General features: G+C 53.5%; 1 protein-coding gene across 1 annotated transcript in view; it reads right to left on the minus strand.

The window, feature by feature from the left end:
- The window catches only part of GRID1 (glutamate receptor, ionotropic, delta 1), a 625,808-nt gene that overhangs the window by 115,377 nt on the left and 491,196 nt on the right, over nucleotides 1-19,235 (minus strand). Inside the window, exons 10-13 of the mRNA XM_005871153.1 lie at nucleotides 9,417-9,518; nucleotides 8,000-8,197; nucleotides 3,489-3,813; nucleotides 2,365-2,503 (exon numbers count right to left, since the gene is read on the minus strand). Coding sequence (XP_005871215.1) covers nucleotides 2,365-2,503; nucleotides 3,489-3,813; nucleotides 8,000-8,197; nucleotides 9,417-9,518 — 764 coding nt within the window. The remainder of the gene's footprint in view (nucleotides 1-2,364; nucleotides 2,504-3,488; nucleotides 3,814-7,999; nucleotides 8,198-9,416; nucleotides 9,519-19,235) is intronic.

The following is a 19,235-nucleotide window of genomic DNA, read 5'->3' on the forward strand; positions in this document are numbered from 1 at the left end:
AAAGAGAGAGAGAGAGAGAGAGAGAGAGAGAGAGAGAGAGAGAGAGAGAAAAGGAGAAGGAGGAAAAGGGGAAGATGAAGAGGGAAGAGAGGAGGGGAGAGGAATGGAGGGCAGAGGAGGAGCACAAGGGAATAAATAAATGGAAGAAGAGAATGAGCAGAAAGAAGGGGGAGAGGGAGACAGGAAGACAAGGAGAGTAAGGGAAGGAGAGGGGGTGGTGAAAAGGGGGTGGGGATAGAAAAGAGATGGAGTAAAAGGGGGAGGATAAAGAAAATAGTGGGAATGGAAGCGAGGAAAGGAAAGAGGACAGGAGAAGGAAGAGGTAAGTGGGATCACCTCGGGGTTCTCTGTAGCATTAATATAGGAAGAGCAATGGGGCAAATTCTACAGAATTCAGGCAATAGAACAAGTTATACAGAATATCACTGTGACACCCAGAGAAGAGTCATTTGTGTGTATATGCAACTAAAAACATTCTCAGATATGTTATCTCAGGAAGTATATCACTGCTATAATATATTGCTCAAAGGGCTACTCTAACTGAACAAAAATTCAGCAAAATAAAGATATGAATAATGACTAGATCATGGAATAAAGAAACAGCCAACAAGCATTGAACCAGAATTCAGAGCAAATAATGACTACAAATATGGATGGGATAAAACAAAAGAATAAAAATGCCAAATAAAAATCTCAGAGAAACCATTAAATTTCTTTTAAATAAGAGGAAAAGAAAGGACCATAGTAAACTGGGTCTAAAGTCTTAGAATCTATAACAAAAAACAACGAAGTGGGAAGAGAAAAGGAAATAAAGGTGTTCTAGTATCATCTTTCACGGGAAGAAATACAACCAAATGGTCTCACTCTTGATTCTGAAAGGGAAATAGCTGTGCTACCTAGATATCAAAATCAACCAAAAACAGCACAAAAAATAAAAGCACAAACCAATATTCTAATCAATGAAGATGCAAAAATTCTCAGCCAGAATACCAGCAAATCCAACAATATACGAAAGACTCATAAACCATGACCATATGAGATTCATTCAAGGAATAGAATATTTGAAAAACAATCAATGGTATTTATAAGCTATGGTAATCTATTGTATTTATAAGCTAAAAAAGAAAAATCATATCATCATGTCAAGTAATGTCAAGAAAACATTTGACAAAATTCAATACTCATTCACAATAAACATTCACACCAAGTGATAGCCTACTGATTTAATGCAATTACAACTGTAATTAATACAATTCCTATTATAACCCCCAAAATGGTTTTATAGACATAGACAAGCTTAGTCGGAAATTTATATGTAAAGGTGCAGACCCTAGAATAGTTAAAACAATCTTGACGAAGAAGAATAAAATGGGAGGAACCACTCTGCCCAGTATCCAGGCTGACTCTGTGCTACGGTAATAAAGACAGTGGGCTGTTGGCAAAGGGGTGGGCACACAGACCAATGGGACTCAACAGAAAAGTCAGAAATAGAACCCCACAAATAGGTCCAACTGATTTCTGACAAATTACTAAATAAAGGAAGGATAGCGTTTTTTATACATGGTGCCGATCAAATGAGCATCCATAGACAAAAAAAATAAAGGTTTAAATAGAACTCAACCTAAACATTATACAAAAATCAACTCAAAATAAGTGTAGACTGAAATATAAAACTACAAAACTTTTGAGGAAAAAGAACCCCCAAAACAGGAGGATATCTTCAGGGTCTAGGGCTGGGCAAGTAGTTAAATTCATGCCAAAGCAGGACCCACAAAAGAATAAATTTATAAATTGGACCTCATAAAAATTAAAATTTTTCTCTGTGAAGACCTTTCCAAGTTATTTCATCATGTTCAACTAAGTCTTTTATACCATATTTTTAACATTTTGGTAAAATGAAGAAATATTTTAGTCCCTAGTTTCAATATTTTTATAATTTCATAAATATAAGTTAAATAAGTTTTCTAATCACTAAGATAATTAACATGTTCTTAAAAATAATTTTAAGGTGTTTGAAGTTTTGGAAAATATATTAGACTTTTGGTTTTAATTATTTTAATGGAATGTTTAGAAACTTTTGATTAAATCAGTTTGTAATCAATGTTTAAATGAGAAAAATTTAATTGGTTAATTTTTAATGTTCTGATTAGTCTACGAAGCATTTAAATGTTCAGAGAAATATGAATGCGTTTACACATTTACTTAATTGTGCATAAAGTGAAGCACAACAGGAGCGAAGCTCTTCGTAGGTCTGGGAGCAAGTCGGTCACTGACAGGTGACCCCAGCCCACGCAGACAAGTTTCCACCCTCTCTGTACAGCCTCCCAGCTGACTGGCCACAGCTCTGGAGGGGGATGGTCTTACCTTATGGGGCTGTCCATCCTGGACACTGTGAGGAAGGCAGCGAGGTTGGCCGTGTAGGAGGAGCACACGATGAGGGTGAAGAGCCACCAGCTGCCCATCACGATGCGCATGGCCACGGAGTTCACGGAGGACTCGCCACCTGCGGGAGGGGCGGAGCAAAGGGGATTGGCTGGGGCTGCCGCTCCCACCGGCCCACGGACCTGCTCTGGGCAGGCAGCCTCCACGGTGATGGGCTGGGGACCAGAGAAGTGGCTGCCAGCTTAGCGGGGGCGACTGTGCCAGTCCGGGAAAGACCCTAAGACACCAGTCTGGGGAAGGGATGGAGGACCAGAGGACATGGAAGAGCCAGGATTGGCCTTTTCCTGACGTGGTATCTGTCAAAACACCAAGGATTAAGCCCTACCACCCAACTCTCCCAGTTAGCAGGCTCCGCTCACTGTGAGGACCTGCTGGCGGCCACCTGGCTGAGGGCAGGCCCAGTCCCTTTCAAGGTCACATGGAGCCGCGTCGGGCATTCTACAGACAGGAATTACCTCCTACCCGGGGGGTCCGGGCGTCCTTCCGACCTCAGCATGAGGGCTGCCTGGCACCTTACTCACATGCAGCCCTCACTGCATGGCTCTTCCCGGCTTTCAGAGGGGCTGCCTCTGCGAGCCAGTGCTCTCCGGGCTCCTTCATGGCAGCAGGAAGAGTTCCTGACTGCCTATCCTTACACAACCCCACGAGCACGCTGTGCTATGGTGCAAACTGAGCCAACACTCAGATAAGGGACTTCCCATTCCCTGTTTCTGGTGAAAACTGCACAGTCCTGTCACCCCACAGGCACTGCCCAGACGTCTCGGGCGGGAGACATGCTATGTCCGACGCAGCTGCGTCCCGCGTGGCTGCAGTGCTCTTAGGTCATTGCCAAGCAGTTGTCGTGTTTTCCCACTAAGGCTTCAAACTGAAGCAAGATTCCTTTGGTTTGGCAGCCCCGCGAGCATAGAATCATTCTGGCATGGGAGGGGACAGTGCCAGGCGGAACGCCACAGCCCACTCTGTCTAAAGTGGAGAACCGGGATTTGAACTTTGCCAACAGATAAGTTCTTCCAGGCGATCCCAGCACCAGGAACCCAGGAAGGTACCTTGTTGTACGAAGGCTCCATAGACGATCCAGATGGCACTGTGCAAGGTGGCAGACGCGGATGGCCGAGGCTGGGCAGTAGCCTGAGCCGTCACGGCCTGCATCCGGTTCAACACGAATATCAGCACGCCAACCACAGGGATGGCTGCCGCGATGCAGGCCCAGACCGCAAAGTCAAACGGAGCAAAGAGAGAGAAGATGCTGATCTTCTCCTCGGGCTTCTTGAGTAGGATCCCCACCGAGTAGTCCATGTACCGCTTGCTGAAGTCCACCACACTCTCCCTCTCCGGGGTGATGGTGATGGCAGAGATGGCCACGTCTGCTCTCTGAAAGGCAAAACGTCTCATCAGAGGACGTCGCGGCCGACACTGCTCTGTCCAGAGAAGACGGGACTCTCCAGGTGACACCCTGTGACCTTGCATGTTTTAAGGCAAATCCAGCACTAAGTGGTCTGATCTTACCTCTTTACCTCGTACACTTCTCTCCCAGACCTAACAGCTCCTGGAACCCGCGGCTGGAGACGAGAGGCTGGAAAGCATCTGCCTCCTGTGTGGCGTGTAGTTTTCTCCAGCTCCTCCCTGCTGCCCCAGCAGCTTCCTCCTTTCTCAGGCTGGCCTGTCCCTCGGACCCACACACCATGAAGCCCCTGTGTCTTCCAGCTTGTCTGGGTCCTCCCTAGACTGGGAGCACAGACCCACCACTTTCCTGTCAAGCCTCCCGGGCCCCCAGCCTGCCACACCCTGACGGCTTTCGTTTCTAAAATATTTTGGAAGTTGTATGGTGAGCTTTGCAACTACCTTGAAGCTCATTAATGTATCAGACCCTGATTGGTTTATATGCAGAGACTATGCCAGAGAGTACCATCCACCAAGAAAAGGGCCCCGCTTCCCTTGTTGTCCCACCTCCCTCTGCCGGGGCCTGCATGCCGGGGCTGCCTCTACGCAGGAACACCGTGCCAGGAGGGAACTCGTGGGCGAGCTGCCCTGTGACCTGAAATGCACCTCTCAGGATTTTTGCTTTCTAAGATGGGCTTCATTTTAAAAAGAATCAAAGACCCCCATTAGGATGGAAGCAGACCGTGAGATAGCGCTGCCGACTGGTGGAGGTTAGGGTCCTTGTGCCTAGAGGGACGCTGGCAGGCAGTCCCAGGCTGGAGTGCCCACCTCAAGCCCCAGGCCACTACGGTGGCCAGTGGTCATCTGGATCTTGGCTCTTGAGCCTTGAAGTCAGAGGCATCCTCAGAATTAGGTTTAGTTTAAAATGACCAATCATAACAACAGATCTAACCTACATATTCAAATTGGGAGAACATGCATAGATTTTATCAGGCTTAGTATGTGGGCTAGAGGGTCAGACATGCTGATGTTCTGAACTGAAACCCAACAACACACCAAGAGCAGGAGAAATACCGGGGTGATGGTATTGGCTCTCCTCCTACACTTTCATGTTTGCATCTCTGGCCTTCGCCTTTGACTGTCTTATCACAAACCCCAGACCCAGGGGTTCTGTCCGCATGCTTGAGGATCTAGACAAGTTGGAGCAAAGCTGACTGAGAAAGGGGCCTGGTGGTGAAGGACACGTTTGCCGCACAGGATGGAGGCAAACTATATGGCGCCAAGTGCAGAGGAGCCAAGGGAGCAAACACAGGTGGAGGGTGGCCTGGGGGCCGGAGGCAACACCGCTCCTGGGGCCGCCCTTGTCTGCAGATGTGAATTTCATAGGAAACTGACGTAGAATTCCATGCCCAACCGTCTTCACGTTGTTCCACAAGGTCAGAGCACAATCTTTCTTTGGTTTAATTTTCGAGGGCAGATTATTAGGTTGCCGAGGAGAAAGGTCAACTTTTGAAACGTTCTCTAAGGAATGCTGCCAAGGACAAAGCAAGGAGCTCAGGCTGCCCCGAGGCCCGGCTGGGGCGGAGCCACAGTGCCCATGCGCCCACCTAGGGACACCTGGGATTGCCCCATCTGTATGCAGCCACCTGAACATCAGGGTCGGAGGACAGATAATAGCATCAAGTCAGGGTTTGGGGGCAACAAGAAATCAAAAACATTGAGAATCACAAAACATGGAGAATCAACCACGGAGGCCCAGCAGGCAGGAGAGGAGGAAGGATACGAACAGCACAGAAACCTTGGGAAGGATGAACCTCAAACCCAGATGTGGAGTGGGAAGGGCCAGACACAGAAGATCACACATATTATACTGAATGTTCACGAAAGCGAATCTATGGAGATAGCCAGGAGCTGGGTGAGAATGGAAGTAACTGTGGATGAGTGAGAGAGCTCACTGGTGGTGGATATATTCTGAAACTATGTTATGGAGATGGCTGCACAACTCTGAGGTTTTCTAAAAATCACTGAACCGTACATTTGAAATGGGCGAATTTTATGGCATGTAAGGTATACTACAACGAGGTTTTATTTAACGTCTGGGGAAACTGCATAGCAACGGGCAGGCCCCGGGTCTGCCTTTAGGGGTTTGTAAAGCAAAGGAGCCGTGTGCTAGGAGCAAAGCCACGAAAGACCCAGAAGTACAACAGGTGGTAGTCAAGACATGTGACAGTGACAGCAACACGGAGGGTGCTAAAAGATGCATGAATGTGCCCGCCGGTGTGGCTCAGTGGCTGAGCATTGATCTGTGAATCAGGAGGTCATGGTTCAATTCCCAATCAGGACACATACCCAGGTTTCAGGCTCAATCCCCATTGAGGGGTGTGCAGGAGGCAGCTGATGAATGATTCTCTCTCATCATTGATGTCTCTCTCTCTCTCTCTCTCTCTCTCTCTCTCTCTCTCTCTCTATTCTTCTCTGAAATATATATATTAGAGGCCCAGTGCATGAAATTTGTGCACTCAGGGCGGTGGGGAGTGGGAAGGTGGGGTGGGTGTCCCTCAGCCCGGCCTGCACCCTCTCCCAGTCCAGGAGCCCTCGGGGCCTAAGCCGTCAGTCAGACATCCTTAGTGCTGCCGCAGAGGCAGGAGAGGCTCCCACCACTGTCACTGTGCTTGTTATCCCTTAGCCCGGCTTCTGGCTGAGCAGCGCTCCCCCTGTGGGATGGGGCCGAAATCAGCTCTCCGACATCCCCCAAGGAGTCCCGGATTGTGAGAGGGTGCAGGCCAGGCCAAGAGACCCCACCGGTGCACAATCAGGGCTGGAGAGGGATGTGGGAGGTTGGCCAGCTGGGGAGTGACTGCGGGAGGGCTTCAGGGGGTGTCCAGCCTATCTCACTGAGTCCCGATTGGCCGGACCACAGCAGCAAGCTAACCTACCAGTCAGAGCACCTGATCACTGTGCTTGTTATCCCTTAGCCCGGCTTCTGGCTGAGCAGCGCTCCCCCTGTGGGTGGGGCCGAAATCAGCTCTCCGACATCCCCCAAGGAGTCCCGGATTGTGAGAGGGTGCAGGCCAGGCCAAGAGACCCCACCGGTGCACAATCAGGGCTGGAGAGGGATGTGGGAGGTTGGCCAGCTGGGGAGTGACTGCGGGAGGGCTTCAGGGGGTGTCCAGCCTATCTCACTGAGTCCCGATTGGCCGGACCACAGCAGCAAGCTAACCTACCAGTCAGAGCACCTGACCCTTGGTGGTCAGTGCAAGTCATAGCAAGCAGTTGAGCATTCTTAGCATATTACACTTTGGTTGGTTGAATGGCCAACCAGTTGACTAGACACTTAGCATATTAGGCTTTTATTATATAGAATATATATTTTAAATGTATATATATTTAAAAGATACATGGATGTGGGTGCTGAGTGAGGAACTAGCGAAGGTCACTGGTGGTGAGAAGTTCAAAGCACTGTGACCCCACAGCTGTCCACAGGCACTGCAGAAACCTCCGGGTGGGTGGAGACAGGGTGACAGTGATGGTGGAGAGGGTGGGTTGCATCATAGGCCACCATCCTAAATGATTGTGAGGAAATGGCCAGGGCTCCTGAGATGACAGGGGCAGGAATGGGGACACGGTGACTTGGCCTCATGTGTGGGTCTCAGTGCAGACTCAGGTTCCACAGCAGGGAGAGGAGTAATGGTTCTATATTGGTGGACGAACTGGAACTAGCTGAGGAATGCCAGCCAGCTGCACACGCAGTGCAAGCAATGCAGACACACACATGCATGCACGCACACACACATGCACATGCACGTACACACACATGCACCTCACTGATGGGCCACGTGAGGGAGGAGAACTGGCATCAGCAGTGCCCCCGTTGAGAACGAGTTTCCCCCCTCAGCACACATGTAGGGGTGGGCTTCCTGGGGTACATTACAGAGCAGGCACAGGGACAGGCTTCTCAGGAAGCGGAGCAATGGGCACAGAAGGAAAACAGAGAGAGCCAGGGACTGAGCAAAGGAGCAGGAAACGGGGGATGGTGGGGAGAGGATTGTGGAGAAAGAGAGTGCTTATGTGTGAAAGTGGTAACTGTGGTCCCAAGGTTCCAGCTGCTCAATGGGCCACATTTGGGTACCCCCACCAGGCAGGCGGGGTGCCCCTGGGGACCTGCTCGGGGACCTACCTTGCTGATGAGCTCCCCGATCATGCCGTTCCAGGAGGTGTTGTGGAGCTGGTGGCCATACCCGCCGTCAGGGGCCTGGTAGATCTCATACTTGAAGCCCAGGGCCTTGGCCAGCGCATCCAGGACGTCCACGGAGAAGCCTTTGTAGCGCTTGGGCTGCCCGAGGATGTTCTCGGCCACCATCACAAAAGGCTCCTCCTGAGGCCACAGAATGAGCAGTGTCAACACCTACCAGGCCAGCAGCCACGCGCCCAGGTGCCGAGACCAAGCTGGTGGCGGCCGCTGGAACGCTGCAGACAGTGCACGCCTTCACCCGGTGAGGCTGCAGCCTGAGACCTCTGCCCTTTCCGGGCTCTCGGTCATGCCGGAAGGCCCTGTGGCCGGCATGCCATGGGGTACAGCCTTACAACCTGGGTTACGTCATCCCGGCTCTGCCCAGACCCGTCTCCCAGGTCACACGGCTCCTTCCACTCCTTCACCTGTGACAGCCCGAGCTCTGCCCTTAGGAAATGCCATCATTCCTCGGGACCCAGCTAAGAGGCATGGATATTTCTCATCCAGGAGCTTAATGACAATGAAGTTCTGCGATGCTGGGCTGAGAGAAGCGTAGCATCTACCAGGCTGCACTAGGGAATGGATGCTGATTCACGGGCCATGAGCATATCATAAGTCAAAGGACAGGAGAGGATAGGACTGAATCCCACTCCCAAGCCACGCCCTGAGCACAGCCACGTGATCCTGCAGGGACGTGACGTCTGGCAAACGCCCGGGCGCTGCCACCCGCCCTGTGACCCTGAACAGGGGCAGCCTCTGGCGAACAGCCCCAGGGAACGTATCTCGTTAATGTAACGGTTTTTGAGGGCAAGGGATGTGCTTCTTGTCTGTGGTGTGCGTACAGAGAGCGCTGCTGGCGAGGGTGTGCCTGCCCGGACAGAGGGAAGTCTGCACCTGCCCGCCTGCTAACCAGAGCTCACCTAAGCTTCCTCCTGCAGTTCTCAACAGGTTAGAGGAGAAACTGAAAGGAAGATGTCCCTAAGGTCCCTGATGAGGTAATGTCTGTGATTCCGGGACAATTGTGCAGAAAAACTGCAACCAATAGTCTTCATTATGAAGCCTGTGTCACGTGGCCCGTCAGGGGTGCTGGGTGCCGGGAAACGTCCCCTCGCACCACTGCTCTGCACGCCTGGGAGGCAGAGGCTGTGCTCTTCCGTCCTCGCCACGTTGACTATGGCGCGAACGGTCCTATGGGAGCTCAGGCCACCACGGAAGATCCCGTCTCTCCAAACCCAGCCCGAAACCAGACACACCTCCGCCTCAGAAGCCAGAGGAGCCCGGCCCCCCGCCCCCCTCCTAGGGCCCAGGAGCCCAGGAGCCCAGGAGCCCAGGAGCCCAGGAGCCCAGGAGCCCAGGAGCCTACCAAGACAGTCACCACTTTGAGAGTCAGTCCCTGGAGGCGGCTGCCCATGGGCCTCTCCTGCAGGCTGCCGTTCAGGCCCTTCTCCGAGTCCCACGTCGCCAGCTGTGAAGGAAAGAGGGAGCGTGAGGGGCAGATGGCGCCTGTGCACAGCCTGCGGCTGCTGCCTACACCGGGACAAGGCACGGCAGGTGCACTGACCACGGGGCTCCTCAGAGACCCAGGGCCGCCCTCAGGGACAAGAGTGTCAGACAAGGCTGCCCCGAGGGCTTGCCTCGTTCTTTCAGTGAAACCCACGGTCAAAACCTGTTTCTGGAGTGAACGTCTATGCCGCTTCATTCTGTCCACTGGCTGCAGCCCTGTCACCGTGTCGCCCACAGAGTGTCCTCTCCCTTTAGTTACTCCTCTGACTCTCCCAGACCAGCGGGCCCTGGCGTTCGCATGGCCACCGCCAGCGGCGCAGGATGGCGCTTCGCAGAAGCAGGTGACGGGGTGTAGCTTGTCCCACCCGGGGCCTGCGGCAGGCCCAGCACGCATGCCTGCCTGCATGTGTGTAGGTCGTTTCCCGGGTGTGCACACGGAGGCCAGAATCCCGTGCCAGGCCTGCTGCGCCCGAGCCTACAGCGTCCTGACATGTTCCCGGCTGCTCTGGGGCCTGTCTGGGCTCAGAGACAAAAGGAAACAGCTGTTCTCAGAATGGCTTCCCCTTCCGGTACTCTCCATCCCATCAGTGATTCCCCACTGCTGGAGGCTAATTCCAGCAGGTCATAAATGCAAGAAGTTCATCAAGAGGTTGATGGAACCTTGAGGCTTCAGCAGGGCTGAAGATACATACTATTGCCTGCTGGAGTAGCCGAAAGCATTTCCCCAAACCTAAAGATTTGCATATATTTTTGCCTGCTACTGAGAGAGCGGAAGGCAGTTCCCCCTAACTGACAATGCCTACTGTATACCAAACCTTACCTTTTGATATGTATATCTGCTTTGCTTTAGGGCAGTTTGTGTTAATAAAGAGCCCTGGGTCCAGAGATTCAGAGAACGTGGTTACTGAAGCTAGGTCTCCTCTGGCTCCCCAAAATGCCTTCCAAATTTGTATTTCATGTCTAGTCTCTTTTTTAATTTACGCGCAGCCCCTTCTCCAGATTCCTGAACCCTCTAGATGCAGGGAAAGAAGCCTGGCACCTCACTGTTCATGTGTGAGGGTAAAAAATACAGATACAGCCCCATCTCCAGCCAGCTTGTCCAGATCAGCTCTTGGTCACATGGGAAGTGAAGGCTTCCCTGCAATCCTGAGTGACAGCCCCTGTTTTCCAGCCGCGAGGCCAGCGCTAACATGGGGCAGAGCAGAATCTCCTACAAGGGCTTCCAACCCTCCCCAAGCCCGGCCCGCCGGCAGGGCTCAGCTTCCTGGTCTGTGGTGAAGGAGATGTGGACGTTTTAGCTCCCAGGCGATTCTACTGTGTAGCCAAGATCATGAACCACAGTATGGACTAGCACAGCGATCCTCCAGCTATGACAGGCACACAGATCACCCCGCCTTCGCATGTGCTTTCGGATTCCCCGGCCCCGATTACTTCTGTCCAATGTGCTCCGGGTGCGGCTGCTGACCCATGGCCTCTATGTGAGTAGCAAGGGGTCCCAGGCAGCCTCTGCTTTTCATCAGGCCAAGAAGAGCCACCCCTCTAAGGAAAAGTGCCACCGGGGCCCTCACGGTGCCACCAGTAGTGTCGCCTAACGACACGTCTGCTCTCCCGGCACCTCCCTAGCCCTGACATCACAGCGGCTGCACGCGGGACCTTGCATCTGGGACCATTCCACCCGGAAGATGCTGCACCCAGAGGCCTAGGGCAGGCACAGCAGATGACGCACATGCTCCGGAACCAGCTAAAAGGAACCTGGAAACTCCTGCTGTCACTCAGGCCTGACCACGAAGGCCCACACTCCCGACTACAGGCTGCCCCGCTGTGAGGACGAGCTGCTCGGGCAAGAGCGGGGCTGCTCTGAGGAGCTCCCCACGCCACGGACTGATCTTAGGGGCACTGCAGGGAAGAGCAAAGGGAAGATCTACCCAATACTCCCTTTCAGGAACCCCAGAGACACCAAGCTCTGGGACTGGCACAGTGAGGAGAGCGCATGCTGTGTCTCCCCTGGGTCTCGGGAACGGCGCTGGGCCCGGAGCAATCCTGCAGCGGATTCAAACGCTGCTCAGAGGAAGAGCACACACTCAGCCTAAAGGGCCACGGTGCTGACCCAGCTTCTTACATGCCCGCGGGGCCCTGTGTGCACGCGGGCCGCCGCACCTGCTCTCCACAATGGCGCACAGGCCTTGGGGCCGCTGAACCCCAAGGCGCGGTCTGCTGCACCTCCTGGGCTGAGGGCTGGACCCCCGCAGTGACATCCTGGAGGCAATCTTGTCCTCGTGGTGATAGATCCATTCCAGGGAGGGGCACTCTGTCCGGCACCAGGACTGGCATTTCTAACACCTGCTGCTGAACCCCCTGGCCTGGGTGAAGGCACCTCTCCGACCCGTGATGCCTGGCGTGGGTGAGGGCCTGTGATGGGCTCTGCGTGACCTTGATCAGCCAGCTCCACCGGTGTCTCCACTGGGATTGCAATCAGCCGTGGAATGGAGAATGGGGCTGGGAGAAGCAGTGGGATGAAGTGAGATCCTCTGGGTTTGGGCTCAGCTCCACGGACTGCCCCTCGGGGCCTGTCCACGCCCCTGGGCCTCCAGCCACTGCCGGGCGCAGGGCACCGGAACTCTGTCCCGGCGATTGCACCGCCTCCCGTTGGTCTCATCACCCCAACACCCTCTCTCCCAGCCCCTCCCAGGTGGGGACAGGTACCTTTACAATAAACAAACTCAAACATGACTGCGCTAATTAAATTTTTCCAATGACTTCCCGTTTTCTACAGGATAAATCCTAACGCTTTTAAGCTTGGCCTAAAAGGAAGGCCTTCCTAATGCAGACCCAACCTTGACCCTCAGCTTCACTGCAGTTTTCACAGCCACATGCACCCCCGCCCCCGCCGCCACGCCCCTCGGATGTCCGGGCGCATCACGTTCCCTCCTGGCGCACTGCGTCCAGTCCCTTTGCCTGAAGTGCCTTTCTCTTCAGCCGAGTCCGGTAAACTCTTACTTATTTTTAAAGTTTTCACTTTAGAACGTGTTTGATTTACAGGGAAGTGGTGGGGGTGTCCAGACAGTGCACACAGCCCACCCCAGGTCCCCTGTCATGGTTACATGAGTGGGGTCCTTTCCCACAGCTCACAGCGCTCAGCCATCTTCCACCCAGCGAAGCTGCAGCGGAAATGACCCCGTGTCCTCCCTTCTGGCCCTCCTGCCGGCCAGCCCACAGTGCCCACAGCCCACGGTGCCCACGGCCCACAGTACCCGTGGCTCACGGTGCCCATGGTACACGGTGCCCACGACCCACGGTGCCCACGACCCACGGAGCCCACAGCCCACGGTGCCCACGGCCCACAGTACCCGTGGCTCACGGTGCCCATGGTACACGGTGCCCACAACCCACGGTGCCCACGACCCATGGAGCCCACAGCCCACGGTGCCCACGGCCCAAGGTGCCCACAGCCCACGGTACCCATGGCTCACGGTGCCCATGGTACACAGTGCCCATGACCCATGGTGCCCACGACCCACGGTGCCCACGGTGCCCATGGCCCACGGTGCCCATGACCCACAGTGCCCACAATGCCCACAGTGCCCATGGCCCACAGCCCCCATGGTGCCCACGGCCCACAGCCCATGGTGCCCATGGCGCCCACGGCCCACAGTGCCCGCAGCCCACGGCCACTCTGCCCAGAGTCAGACTGAGAGCCTACTGGTCTAGAGCCAGGTAGTGGCCCGTGCCCGGCGGTTCAGGGGAGCAGGCAGACTTTTCCGCAAAGAAGAGGGAGCACCACTGCATGTGGTGACTCCCATGTAGAACTCATGAGAGGAAAACATTCCTTCAAGCTGCCGTTAGTCTTTTTATTTTTTGGGTCTGAAAATACTTAAGGGTTAACATTTATTTTTTATTATTTCATTTTTTTAAAAAAATACAGATTTATCCCTCCCTGGCCTTCAGGCATTTGTACTCTAACAAAGAAAAAAAACAAAACTTCATAATGAAACCAAAATTCTGCTTCAAACACATCAGAGGGCACATGTTCCAGGATCCGGGCCCTTCCCGTGCGGCAGGACTGGATTATTCCCTCCTGTCAGCCCAAAGCCAGGACCCCCAGGCTGCGTGAGCCCCGACTTCCACAAAGCTCTGTGCTCTTGCCCAAATCTCACCACCGTGAGGCAAACCCTCATTTGTGAGCGAGGCCAGAAAAGGGGCAGACACAGCCCAGCACAGGCTCCAGTGGCATGCTCTAAAGTTAAGTCAAGTCTTTAAATGCAGTCCCAACCTCCAGCCAACCAGGAGTAGGAGAGACTGCAACCGCCTCCCCCGGGGGGCCTGGTTCTCCAGGGTCAACATGCCTGGGAAGAGTTTGGGTCAATAGAAGCCAAAGAGGCCGATGGGCTTGCTGAGCCGCGGGCTTCCCTTGTACTAGCGCGCCTGCCCCACCTCCTCTTGGATTTCACCGAGGGGATTTGGGGGATGGGGTCAATGAATGAATGGCCACAGACGCCCACTCCTGACACTGACCCGTCAAGATCAGCACGTGAAAAACTAATTTCCTGCCGTTAAAGCGAGGCCAGCCCTGCGTGACGACCCGGCAGCCCGGGCGCTGTCCCCAGGGCGTGGGCATGGACAGGGCCACAGCCCAGCGTGGGAGCGGGCAGAGGCTTCAAGTCTGATTCTGACGAACGACTGGTCACGGAATCAGCTAGTCGGAGAACAGCATTCATAAGCCCCTGGCCCTCGGCAAATATATTTTCCAAGTCACCAAGGTGCTCTCGGTTAGTGGTTGAGCTGGGAGCCATGCGGTTTGGGACTTTGTGGCCTCGTCCTTAATAAGCACAGACATTACCCCACCTGCGACAGGCCTCGGTGCGAGCCCAACTGTGGGTGCAACTTAATTACAGGGGTGTCCTCAAGTGCCCTGGCTTCCAGGGAAAAGGAGCCATGAGGCACCCCAACTGCCTGGGGCTGCGAGACCGACTGTGACCAAATTCCCTGGGAGATAGAGCCAGCCAGCCCGAGAGGGGTGCTTAATCCCCATCTCGCGTCTAACCACGTCCGACTAGACAGCAGATCATAACCTGTCTTGTCACATTTACACCCGAGGGAACAGGACGGGGTCAGCCTGTCTAGGGTGCCTGGGACAGGGAGTGAAGTTTCACAGCCACGTCTGGGGACCTCGCAGCCACAGCCAAGTGGAGCCGCCCCATCGCCAGGACGTGCCCACAGCGCAGGCTCCGCTGGCGGCTCCCGCAGCCGCAGGGGCTCATCCTCGTGGATTCTCCAGACCACCAGGCCCTCCACCAGCTTTGCTCCTCCGCCCATTCTTATTGGAGAATAGATGTGTTCCCTGTGCTTCAGGCAGGGACCACAGCCTTGGTGGGGGCAGAGGGGGCAGGACAGGGGAGCCCACACCCCAAACCTGCTTGAAAGGGGTGTCTGCACTGGTTGCAAGTACCCAGCCGCACAGGGCTGGTACCACCATCGCAGACACAGTGGGCATCTGAGGACAGAACAGCGAGGTCTGTGGCCAGGGCTGGAGGGAAAGGCTCACCTAAGTTCATGTTCCGAATTCCAGCTCAGCAGGCCCCCGAGGTGTGGGCCTGGGAGAGTGGCACCAGGCCTGTACACCAGGTCCCATGGGGGGCCCACAATGGGGGGCGGGGCCCACCGCCACAGAGGGCGGGGCCTGGAGGCTCAAACAGGCTGTGGGGAAGGAGGAGGCTGCTCTGAGGGGAGCTGAGCACCTGGCACTGAGCGCGGTTGGAAGTTGCACTCTCTTCCACGCGCAGGCATCGCTAGTGTAAACGTCCAGGGGCAGATCCTGAGTGAACACGGAGAGTGGCCACAGGCAGCTCTGTGCAAACGCTGAGCAAGGACGAGGGGAAGAGTCCCAGGGGTATGGGGGAACCAGGCAGCCTGAGGGACCCCCTGGATGGCCAAACCCCCGGCCTCTGCCACCTGAGAGCCAGGCGCCGGGCTACTGGCTGCACGGGGAGAGACGGGTGCCACGTGCTGCAAGAGCCTTTTTATTTCTTCCTTTGTATCACCTTTATTGGGTGACACCAGTGAACACAATTCTACAGGTTTCAGTGCACAATTCTACAGCATATCATCCGTATTCACCACCCAAGTCAAGTCTCTGTCCCTCACCTTGTATCCCCGCCCACCCCCTCTCCCCCCAGCAACCACCACACTGAGTCCTGTCCTGTCCCGGGCACAGAGAGGACGGCCAGGAAGCAGGAAGATGCTGCCGCTCTCACTGTGACAAACAAAAAGTCAGATCATCACGAAGGGTCTGAGAAGCCCCGCCAAGGAGAGAGGCCCCCCAAGGAGAGAGGGTACAAGAATGGTCCATTCGTGGCAGAGCATGGGGCAAACGAGTGGCTGTTATGAGAATGGGTAAGAAGAAAAAAATTAATTTAAAAAATTAAATTTCACCAAATTCTTAGAAGCCAATCGAGGGCCAGCAAGACAGTGAGGCTCCTTGGTGTCTCCCCCCACCCCCCTCCTCCAGGGAGGCACACACTCACCCGCTCTCCCATCAGGCCTCGTGGCGGAGGGGTCAGAACAGAGCCCCGGAAGTTAGGGCAGCATCAGACACACAGGCACCCAATGTAAGGCATGCACTCTGCATACACGCAGAAATCTCATAATTCAGTTACAAGAAGACACACAGCTTGGTTTTTAAAAATAGAGAAAAGACATTTTTCTAAAGAAGGTATATGAAAGGACAGTACGCACATGAAAATATATGTGTTCAAAATCATGAGTTATCAGGCAAGTGCAAACTAAGGCCACAGGACGTGCCAGGAGAGGAGCACCAGGCCACGGGACCACTCCCTGAAGTGGCTAAAATCAAAGACTGACGTCACCAAGTGGGGTGAGGGTTTGGAAATCTCACGGAAGACAGCCGGCAGCTTCCTGTCAGCCATGCACACACTGACCACGCTGACCAGCCCGCCCCCTCGGGAGCTAGAACGTGTGTCCACCCAGGGCCGGTGTGTGGCTACTCAGGAGGGAAACGCTCCATATGTCAATTATGGTGATCAGTGCAACGAGAGACACACGTGGACTATTTATTCAATGGGACACTACTCAGCAATGACAAGCAGCACGCTCCTGACACATGGGACATCCTGGATGACGCTCAAACGCATTATACCACGTGAGGAGCAGCCACAGAAGGGCCCGCGCTTCCTGATCCCATGCACACGGCTTTCTGGAAAACACAGAGCTACAAGTCCTGAAAGCAGGCCGGTGGTGGCCTGAGGCCAGGAGTGGGAGGAGGAGATTAATGCTAAGAGGAAGGGAGGCTAGGAAAGTAATGGACAGTGCGAGTGTTATGGTGATCATACTACTGTACACATCTGCCAGAGCTGATCAAACACTACACCTAATATGAGTAAATTTACTTCAGATTACCGCATCTAAATAAACCTGATTTGTTTTATACACACACTCACACACACATAGGCACACACATACATAGGCACTCGCGTGCACACACATTGAGAGTGATTTGAGAAAGGATGGAGCCATGTACTGCAGAGTCAGGAAGGCGCTAACCTGTTCCTGTCATGTGACCCAACTATGACCCTTTGGCAAAGATGATGAACTTTCGGCAACAGTGATAATGACGACACTAACTATGACTGATGTCAGTGCACTTGGGCCATCCTGCTGGAACTAGCTGGAGCTAAATGAGTGTCCCGTACCAAGAAATTATCTGTCAGTCTAGAAAAAGTGAGTGCACCTTTATAAAGGCTTAGGAAAAACATAAAGTCCGTTTTACCTTCAAATAGCTCCTTGGTGTGCACGGAAAAATAGTTTTTATAACATTATATGTGGTGTGATCCATCTTTCCTTAATGCTTACGTCCTTTTGTGAGATGGGGCATGTGCAGGCCTAAGGCAACATGGGAGCTGGGAGTGGCTACCCTGGCACCAGGAGAGCCAGGATCACAGGCTGCCACCTCCTGCTCTGGAAGCGCTATAGCAGTGGTCGGCAAACTGCAGCTCACGAGCCACATGCGGCTCTTTGGCCCCTTCAGTCTGGCTCTTCCTAAGCCTTAGGAGTACCCTAATTAAGTTAATAACAATGTACCTACCTATATAGTTTAAGTTTAAAAAATTTGGCTCTCAAAAGAAATTTCAATTGTACTGTTGATATTTGGCTCTGTTGACTAATGAGTTTGCCTGCCACTGCCCTATAGCATCTCCATTGTTTACCAGCAGGAAGCATTGCTTCTGCAATGGGAAGACAAACACAGCCCTTCTCATTCTGAGATGCATTGCAATCTAGCTTACAGCTGCCATGTTGACTTTGCATCTCTGATTGTTCCCGGCACTGGTTTTGTCTCTGAATAAACTGCAAGTTCCAGCTGAGGCAGGGTCTGCAGTGGGCACACCAGGCTGTGGGTCCAGCGCAGGCTCTGCAGTGGGCATGCCAGGCTGCGGGTCCGGCGCAGGCTCTGCAGTGGGCATGCCAGGCTGCGGGTCCGGCGCAGGCTCTGCAGTGGGCATGCCAGGCTGCGGGTCCGGCGCAGGCTCTGCAGTGGGCATGCCAGGCTGCGGGTCCGGCGCAGGCTCTGCAGTGGGCACGCCAGGCTGCGGGCCTGGTTTCCCCGCTCTCGTGCTGAGTGAGACTCTGGGAAGTCACTGAGCTGGTCATATTCTTTCTCTGGGCTCATGTCCTAATCTGTTATTAGTTAGTGTTTTTTTTTTTCCACTGAAAACTGTTTTATTTCACATTCCTTAAAATTCTCCAGTGGTTTCTTGTTAAACTCAGATTAATAAGCATCTGTTTCTCAAAGGCTAGAAGACTCCCCCGGATCTGGCCAAAGCCTGCCTTTCAGCCTCCTCCATCCACCCTCCCACCTTGCTCACCGCACCTTGCTCACCGCACCTCACTGGCCGGCCGCCTTCCACCCACTCTCAAGCCAAGGTCTTCCCTGTCTCAGGAACTGCGTGTGCACCCCACTCCCTGGTAATTCCTATCTCTATCCTTCTCACCCCTGCGTGGCTCTTCCTCGTGTGGCAGGTCTCACTGGTAGCTGACGAGGCATCCCCTCTGGGAAACCCCTCCCTGATCAGTCTGTACAGCTCTCAAACACTGCAGTTTCCATCACCGCCCGCTGTGACAGAAATTACGCCTGTTTTGCTTGTTTTTGTTTAGCATAACATATCCAGCATCTGATGCAATGTCTGGCATGTAGCATGCACTTAACAAGTACTTGTTGAATAAACAAATACATTAATGAAGTAGCCTAAGGGTCAGGAAACTTTCCTATAAAGAGCCAGACAGTAAACAGTTTAGCCTCCGGGGCCACCTGCTCTCTGTGGTCAGTTGCTCAGTGAGCGTGGCTGGGCTCCGATATACTTCACTTACAAACTAAGCGGCAGGCTGACTTCGCCCAAAGGCCACGCTTTCCTGATCCCTAGTAGCTGGCATCTACCTCCAATTGAACTTTTCAAAACACTATCCTTTCAGATTTAATGTATCACTTTTATTTATTTTTTTAATTAAATCTTTATTGTTCAGATTATTACATTAGTTACTCTTTTTTCCCACCATAAATCCCCTCCACCCGGTTCCAACCCCACCCTCTGCCCTCCCTCCCCACCCACTGTCCTCATCCATAGGTGCACGATTGTTGTCTAATCTCTTCACTCACCCCCACACCCCTTTC

This window comes from Myotis brandtii, unplaced genomic scaffold (assembly GCF_000412655.1).
Source record: "Myotis brandtii unplaced genomic scaffold, ASM41265v1 scaffold33, whole genome shotgun sequence".
Taxonomy (NCBI): Eukaryota; Metazoa; Chordata; class Mammalia; order Chiroptera; family Vespertilionidae; genus Myotis; species Myotis brandtii.